The sequence below is a fragment of the Vipera berus genome (assembly GCF_964194415.1).
Source record: "Vipera berus genome assembly, chromosome: 4".
NCBI lineage: Eukaryota > Metazoa > Chordata > Lepidosauria > Squamata > Viperidae > Vipera > Vipera berus.
The window spans coordinates 68,630,641-68,639,839 of NC_138206.1; the positions used below are offsets into that span (position 1 = coordinate 68,630,641).

Consider the following 9,199-nt stretch of genomic DNA (forward strand, 5'->3'; position numbering starts at 1 on the left):
TGGAGCTCGGCACTGATCCTGGTGCTTCTGGTGAGCCCAGAAGAAGCACCGATCAACTGGAATGTTGCAGCATGTCCAGGGTCTTGTGATTTACATTCAGATGCTTGGCAACTGATTCATATTTATGATAGTCACAGTGTCCCAGGGTCATGTGAAGTGACCAAAACCTCCTGCAACCACCCAGCAGACGGGGGAAATAAAAACCAAACACCCACCCCACCCCACCCCCGCTGCCAATCCTCAACAGAAATGCTCACAACAATGAAAACCTCAGATAGGAGGAAGAGTGCCGCCGGGCGGGCAGGCAAGTGTCTTGCTTGGCTGTGACTTGGGGGGCACTTTTTTCAGTGCCATTGTAACTTTGAACAGTCACTAAGCGAACTGTTGTAAATTGAGGACTACCTGTACTTCATCACTGTTTTCCTTTTTTTTTGTCATCAAGTTTTTGACACCTTGCTAGGCAACTGGTGGTATTTGGATGTTGCCATATCCTAAAAGTGGTACAGTGGGTGAAAAAGTTGAAAAGCCCTGTTTTAAATGATTGGGGGATATTATTAACACACATTCCAACCTGTAGGGATATGAGGCGCAAAACATAGACAGAGACATATTGCACTGTAGATTGAGATAAATAATTTTATGTCTTTTAAAAATATTAAAATTCTACTTTATTAAATCCTACTGCTTGTTTAAACTCTATAATGTGGTCATTTAACCTAGGATTCAGAATTTTAAAAATCTTTTTATTTTTATTCCTAGGGTGCCATGGCAGCTACATATTCAGCATTGAATCGTAATCAGTCACCAGTTTTGGAGCCAGTGGGTCGCTCTACGCTTGCCCAAAGAAGAGGAGTAAAAAAAATTACCTCAACCGCTCTCTGAAATGACCTCGTGTAAAAAACCCGGTACCACAGTGAGTTGATAGCACAAATTATGGCAACAGGTAGCACATGCCCCAATTACCTGAAAGCACACTCTTACAGCTGGTACTGTTATGCTGCTGCTCCTGCTTTCATCTTTTGAAAACTCTTAAAGATAAAACATTTTCCTTCAAGTGGAGGAAAAAGTGAAATCAGTGGGAAAAAAACTATTAATGGAAATAATTATGAACACCTCTTGTTACAATAGATACACTGAAGAGAAAGCACTCTGCACCATATAGCATTATTTTTATAGGGAATGTTTTTCCTCCCTTTAAAGTAATTATTTGATACATGTAAGGATGGACAGTTTATGTTAAGCACTTACCTTAAAATATGTTTATATTAGCACTGTGTAATTTGTGCCATCCAGCATTTTATATGTTTTGTATATTTTCCTAACAATACAATTATGTACTGTTTCCTTGTCTTTAGACTAATTGATTTGACAATTAAAATCTGATTAAAATGTTAATCAGTATGATTGGACATCTCTAAAACAGCTTGACTGTTAAACAGCTATTGAATGTAATTCTGTGAATGTGTATTTCCTTGCTTGGATCTTCCCATGGACACATTATTAGAAATCTTGGGAATTGTTAAAGCATTTAATGGTATAAATGGAATCTTTTAATCACATATGTGGTTTATTATGTATGGAAGCAAAAAGGGTCTGCATATCGTCATGATGAGTGTCTTTTTGTGAACCTCAGAAACTATGGCTAAATAGTTTAACTTTGGTTCGGCTGATGTTAATTGTAATTGGTTTTTCTTTGTTGCTTAAACAGCAACAGTATTTATTGCACAGTGCTGATCAGCAAATGGAGAGGGCAGAAATGTAATGTTTAAATTGAAGTAGTGCTTTCTCCAATAATAATGATGTTAGATCATTTTTGTGACTAAAAAATTAACAGCAGGTCTGTTATACTTGGGCCACTTTCAGTCTATAGACAAAAGCAGCAATGAGTACAAATTGAACAGAATGTGTCCCAGTGTCTTTAACTGTTTCTAGGGGCTCTGCCTTCAAGGTTTGGTATGTTTATAGATTACAACCTTGAAGAATGCTGTATAATCAGATGCTAAGGTTGCAATCATAAACACACATACTAAACATAATGGCACTATTTCTGAGGTTATTTTTATCATTTTCATGGGAACTGGGGAAAACTTTCACCTCTTTAAATTGTCTTGCATATGTGAGATATCTAACTTTTATGTATTGCAAAATATAGTATGCTGAAGAAATGAATTTTGGGTGGATCATCAGAATTCTGCCAAAGAAATTACTCTTTATACAGTTGTAATATTTCTTTATTGTCTTGCATTTTGCCAATAAGTTAGTCTCAGATCATTGTGATAGATACAAAGTAGGCAATGAAATATATCTTTTTTTCTATCAAATGTCCGTGATCTCTTTAATCACTGGGTCCTATAGTTTCTTTGTCTTCCTTTTAGTTGATATTAATTTGTAGTATTTTCAAGGGTTTCATCTCATGTTTCTGCTGTACAGACTCAAGCAACTGTTTCAGGTTACCACAGTTTTATTTGTACTGTAATTTAAAATCCTTTCACACGCTAGTTCTTAAATGAGTCTTTGCTTGTATAGATGCTGCCAATTAGCCACCAAGAGGCCTTTATTTCTTACTGTTGGTTAAACATTGAAGTTTTAAAATGCTATTTTCTTCTGTCATGCTTGAAAATATTTGTTAATTTTGCTACATGTTGCCTCAAGATTTAATTACAATGACAGATCCTAAATAGGTGATATCTAACTATGACCTAAATTTTGTAGTTATAGATAGCTTTTCATGACAGGGTCTAGTAACATGGGGACAATTCAAATGATTTAGATTTTCCACATGAAATACATGGGCATGATCTGTTTCCTAGATTTGGATGGATGGAAAAGTATGGTTTTATCTGCTGCAGTTTTCTAATATGTCTATTTTTAATATTTTGAACATCAGTAGTTTTCAACCCTAAAGTGTTTATTGCATTTACTTTGCCATGATTTCCTTAAACCATCTATGGTGCAATTCACAACTACATAAACATGTTCTGGAGTGCTTTTGAAATTTTAAAGAAAATATGTTGAGTTTTTTTCAAATGGATGCCTTATTTTGATGTCTATAAACATGCACTAATTGTTTTTGGACATGGGTTAAATCTAACAAAGATGCTGAAATGCTAAATGTTGTTGCTGAAGTTCCAGAAATTTCACAAAATGCTTATTCCATTTTGGGAGAAGATACAAATCTTTGCTTCTTTCTTAATAAGTAAAGAGCAGACATATAAGACATATTTATATCTTAAACCTTGGGAAAATGAATCCATTATTTGTATTAGTTTGCTGCTCTACTTATTTTATTTCACTTTGCTACTACTGTATTTTATAGTCTTGCAGGAAAAATATTCTATCTCTGCATGAACATTTTTAATAACCATCTTCCAAATTGAGGGATTTTATTAGATGTTTTAAAGATGCCATTCACAGCAACTAACAACAACAGCATTCACAGTGGACTCATGCAGTTAGATTTATAATTAACAATATATGCTTAGAGGTTTCTTGTATAACATTCTGCTGGAAATAAATGTAGCCATACATAGGTCTGTATACATATTTATAAATATGTCTTCTCTACAAAATAATTTTGAACAGTTGGATTCAAGCATATATAGTCGTATTTCATATGTAATCCATTTATAGGCCTAGCTTACCATGATCTTAAATGTAATGGTTAGAGAACATGAAGATGAACACATTGGAATTTATCTATAAATAAAAAAGCAGGTGTTTTTCCAGTTGGGTTGCACTGGAAATTTTAGATTTAATATTATCATAAAGTTTCATCTGACCTTAAGAAAAATTAAATTAAATAATTTACTTTTCCTATACAGACTACCAACATTTTTACTTTATATAAAGCAATCATTTATGCATATAAGAAAAAGAACAGTTCATTAAATATTGTTATATTTACAATAACTCAGTCATATTTTCCAAGTTACTTAAGAAAAATAGGTAATGTATTTGTTCCTTTTTAAAGTATTTTAAAACTGGTAAAAATTTATTACTCATTATTCCCCAGAAATTATTTAAGCATAACACATCAGAAAATATATAATTTATAAGTTTGAAGTTAAAAAGAAAAGTATTATTTCAGTGTCTTCTATGAATTTTGTCTTCCCTGGCTGGGAATATTAGTATCAACCAAAATTTGTTTATAAATTGGAGGTGACTTCCAACTAGTTAATCCTAAATAATATGTTGAGTGTTTAAGACTGTTCTGATTGATGTTTTCTAAAATATTATTCTTTAATAGCTGAGAAGAAAAAGTGTTTCTCCTTTCAATTCTTGCCTTTAAATAATCTATACTCCCTGTGTTTTTATAACAAAAAGAAAGATATTACAAAACACAACCTTCATTGATTGCTACTTTTAATTTTTAGATTCTTTGAGGACTTCATATAAAAAAATTAAAATTTCCTTATAATTCACTGCAAATGTGGTTTAGAACTTAAGTGGCCATTTAATATATGTGTAGTGAGAATTTCATCAGCAACATATTATCTCCACCCATAAGAAGCAGTTATCTAAATGAGCAATCCATGATAAAGAATCACCGAGCATTAATGATTCGGCACAAATAGTATGCAAATGTCTGATAAAGGTATCTTGAAATGATTTTCAAAATTGGTGGATTAAGTGTCATCAAGTGAGTGTCAAAGTCTTAGCAACTATGTAGATAGACTTTCTCCCTTGAACTGTTCTCAACCTGGCCCTTTTGTTCTCTTGGTTGTACATTGATAGTTGTTGCAATTGAGTCCATCCACCTTGCTACTAATCTCCTGTTCTTTTTTGTTTCACTTTTCCCAACATTATGGACTCTAAAAGGTACTGGGTCTTCAGTTATATAATGTGTCCAAATTATAGTTTGAGCCTGATCATTTGTGCCTTGAGTGAGAAGTCTGAATTTATTTCTTCTATGATCCATTTTGCTTGTTTTCCTAGCTATCCATGTTATTCTGAAGATTCTTTTGAGCACCAAATTTCAAAAGCATCAATATTTTTTCTGTTCTCCTAATCTATTTTTCTTATTCATAGAACATCACAGGAAAAGCCATTGCTTGTCTAATTCTAAACTTTGTGAGTACAGATACTTTACAGCACCTGAATATATTTTCCAAGACCTTGAATTGCATTACTGTATTTCTCGACTGCTGATATGTTTATTATTCATAGTCAAACCTAAGGAAAATTCATAGCTTGACATGAGAGCACTGTAAAAGACTTTTCTATAGCCACTGAAGTATAAATTGACTTCTTTTTGGCTTTCTCAATTATCCAGCATGAATGCAATAATGTTTCTTGTTCCATGTCTTTTTAAAAGATCAGCTTTGAACATCTGATAATTCTTTTTTCATATAAAAGTCTAATCTACATTGGATGATTCTAAACATTATTTAACAGCATGTGAAGTCAAGATATTGTGCAATAGTTTGCACACTCTAAATCTCCTTAATATTGGTAAGTATTATTCAGTTTGCCATATTTCTACAGGTACTCCATCAATTTCAACATGGTAATGATATAACTTGGTAATGATCTGTGTCTTCTAGAACTGGAAGTTCTTGTAAACAATGTATCCTAAGGTATTTTAGATGTTGACAACCCTTATATATACACTTTCCACTTGTTTGATCTACATTTAATGAATTACTGACTGTCAATTGGTATCCTTTATTATAGCGAATGGATGCAATGTCTTGAGATTGGAGATAGGAGTTCTTTTTGGAAACTTTTTCTTCATTTTCTCTGTTTCCAACTTGGATGTCTTATGAAATACTGCTCCTCTCTTTTAACAACTCTCTGAAAGTCCTCCCAGATATTTGTTTTTCTTGGCTTTGCTATCTCTTCTTCTTGGGAATACCTACCACCTGTAACGACATCATTCCAGTGTGGATTTCTTCTGTGTTAAGTGTTTGACAGTCCCTTTCCACATTCCTTCAAACATCAGCTTCTTTGACCATTCCACAGTTGCTCTGGTTTTCTATTAAGGTGCAGACCTTCAGAGCAATTCCTGATGTTGCCCCTTGAAAACAATGGGTATGTGCTCAAAATCATATCAGGGAAACTGGCTAACTTTGTTCTTCCACTTTAGCTTGATTTGAAATTTATGTAGAGTTTGTGATCTGTTCCACAATCAGACCTTGGCCCATTTTTGCATTCTATAACCGATCTCTTCTACTTCCTTATACCAATAATATACTCCATTTGTTGTCAGTGTGCTCATATAAACGTATAGTCCTTATTGTGGCTGTTTGAAGAATGTGTCAGCAATGAAGAAATTATTGGACTGGCAGAAATGGGTAAGTAGTTCTGCTTCATTTCTCTTCCCTAGGCCATGTAGTCCAACTACATTTTCTTCCTTACTGTTTCCAGCTTTGGCATTCCAGTCAGCAACCACAAGCAACACATCTTGTTTGGACATTATGTCGATCTTGGGTTGAACTTGGCTATAGAACTTCTTCTTCTTCTGCATCAATGGAACTTGAATAACCATCATATTATATTGCCTGCAGAATCTAATTCAGGGGTGTCAAACTGCTGGCCCGCGGGCCGGTTGCATCATACAGAGGCCGCACCCACCACAGCTCTGGCAATGCAAAAAAAGTCAAGATACGTCGCAACACGTCACGTGATGCGGCGAGTTTGACACCCATGATCTAATTGATATCAGTCATCAAGCACTGTCTTTACTACATCCTTCCTGACTATGAAAGCAGCACTTTCCACTTAATATTTCATGTCCTGAATAATAAACAGTATGATTTTCCAACTGAAAGTGTCCAATTTCCAGTCCATTTCAATTTCCTGATGCCAAAGATGTTAATGCAGTTTATACTTTGTATCTTTTATTGTGTTTAAATTTCCCATAATCATGTTTTTAAGTTCCATGTTCCCTCCCTAATTTTGTCTTTGCGGCCTTTGAATTTTTTTCTTGAATCGCAATATCAGCACTAGATTTTCAGAAAACTTTAATTTAATTGCATCATAAATATCATTAGTACTCCAAAAGGTCCTCAGCTTTTCTTCAGTAGCATAGTGTGTGCCATCCGACTTCATGGAATCATCTTCTGGCATATCAACAATCACTTTATCTGAGTGTTTTTCTTGGTAAAATATAGGCATAGTTTACTACCGGCTTCTCCCACACAGTATGTAATTATGTTGCTGAAGTAATGAATCATTTCCAGCAGGCAGAAAAAAATGTGAGAATTTTTAGCCAGACAAGGGCAGGGTCAGGCCATAAAGAGATAAATGCTGAGAAATTTTATTTAGGTTCCTTATAAATGTAGATATAGATCAGCTAAAGCACTGTTTTTATAATAATAAAAGGTTTTGCAGCATATAAATTATTGATTGGTAGTAATGAATAGCTTTTGATGCTGATGTATATGTAGATACTTCTGACCTAAACAAAGGAAAGTCCACTTACAATGGATAACGTTATTTTACCATTTTAATGACAATGGGGCTGGCAATTATTTAAGAAATTTTAAAATACACATATAAAATATTTTTATATGGTTCTGTACAATAATTCTTTATATTTCATAAGTATAGCATGCAAATATAAGATATAGTAACATGTTTAACTGTACTGTATCTTTCAGACAACATTAAAGTTGCATCTATCAGATGCTTTCATTAGCATTGCAACTAAAATGCTGGTAACTAGGCAAAAAGTATGGGATACTTTTGATTATTTTATTGAGAGCTCTCTGTTTTTAGAATATATGTGTGTAATCTTGTTTCCAAACATTACCACATATGAGACTGGAAGGATATTAATGCTTGTATTCTTGTCAAGAAAGGTTTTGTAGTCTTCAAAAGAAACTCAAATGATAAAGCAAATAAACTTTGAAAATACTGCATTTATGAAGCATTTTATTTTTTCCTAGGTGTCTGTTGCAAAGCAGTTGTATTTCTTCATTTGTATGTCTCATAGACAGTTAAAAAATTAATAATATGTTTGTTGCTATAGAGATCTACAAGCCTGAGTTTTGTGTAGTTAGCAAGCAATATTGAGGGCTTTCTACGACAACTCATGAAACATATATAAAAGTTAAGCAGAGGAAGACAAAATTGAATGTTTTAGAATAAATAGAAGACATGCCTAAGATTGGGCTGCTGTTTTTTCTCTACCATCTGAGGAAGGTAGAAGCAGTGTTGCTCTATGTTACAAGAGAAAGGATCAAAGGAAAGACACTTAGCAGAAAGCTAAGAAATAGAATACTATTTTCTCAGTTAATTGTGGCTAAATTTTGGAAAGTTAGTTTTTATTAAGATAGATACAGCACTATGAATATCAGATTGTTATGTGCTTCATGGATTCAGCTGTTAGAATTGCTCTGTATTTACACAATTTTTGTTTTAAAAAATAATAGTTATAGAAAGCAAATATATTGCCAGCATCACATTCAACTTAGGCTCATACTTTAGGATGTTTTCTTCCTATAAATTGGCAATAATACTCATCTACAATGATGGGTCTTCGCACTCAGTTATATCTGCTGCCATAGTATAAAATATTTCAGAAGGTTGCATATCTGATGTATGCATACCTGATTGGGGTCAGCCAATTTAAAGCATGCACTTTCACTTTCTTCTGTTGCCATTAATGCTGTCTCTGCTGAGGTCATCCCAATCTATAGAGGTACTACATTGGGGGAAGACTCGCTCGTTCCTGGTCTAGAGTTAATTATCTGGTTTATATTGTCCTTTTGTTAGAACGGTCAAATGTCAGCCTTGTTCTTTTTCACCCAGCATCCACCTAACAGGTACAGGTGCAGGAAACACCACAGAATTTAAAAAAAAACAGCTACATAATCTCTTGGAATAAATTGGGTCTAGAAATTATAATTATTTCAGAACTGAAAAGATAATCTTTATACACAGAACATGCGGAACCTGATGCCTAAAATCTTTGCGAGGAAAATTTTAAATACAGAGAGCATTAAAGTAAAGGTAAAGGTTCCCCTGCACATGCGTGCTAGTCGTTTCCAACTCTAGGGGCCGGTGCTCATCTCCGTTTCAAAGCCAAAGAGCCAGCGCTTGTCCCAGGACGTCTCTGTGGTCATGTGGCCGGCATGACTAGACGCCAAAGGCGCACGGAACGCTGTTACCTTCCCACCATAGTGGTCCCTATTTTTCTACTTGCATTTTTACATGCTTTCGAACTGCTAGGTTGGCAGAAGCTGGGATGAGAGCA

The 9,199-nt window shown here is 34.2% G+C and overlaps 1 protein-coding gene across 2 annotated transcripts in view; it reads left to right on the forward strand.

The window, feature by feature from the left end:
- RPS6KA3 (ribosomal protein S6 kinase A3) overlaps positions 1 to 7,862 on the forward strand; it is a 61,603-nt gene extending 53,741 nt beyond the window's left edge. For both annotated transcript variants that reach the window (XM_081326811.1, XM_081326812.1), the window contains exon 22: positions 760 to 7,862. In XM_081326811.1, coding sequence (XP_081182937.1) covers positions 760 to 882 — 123 coding nt within the window. In that variant the 3' untranslated portion in view covers positions 883 to 7,862. The remainder of the gene's footprint in view (positions 1 to 759) is intronic.
- The last annotated feature ends 1,337 nt before the right edge of the window (positions 7,863 to 9,199 follow it).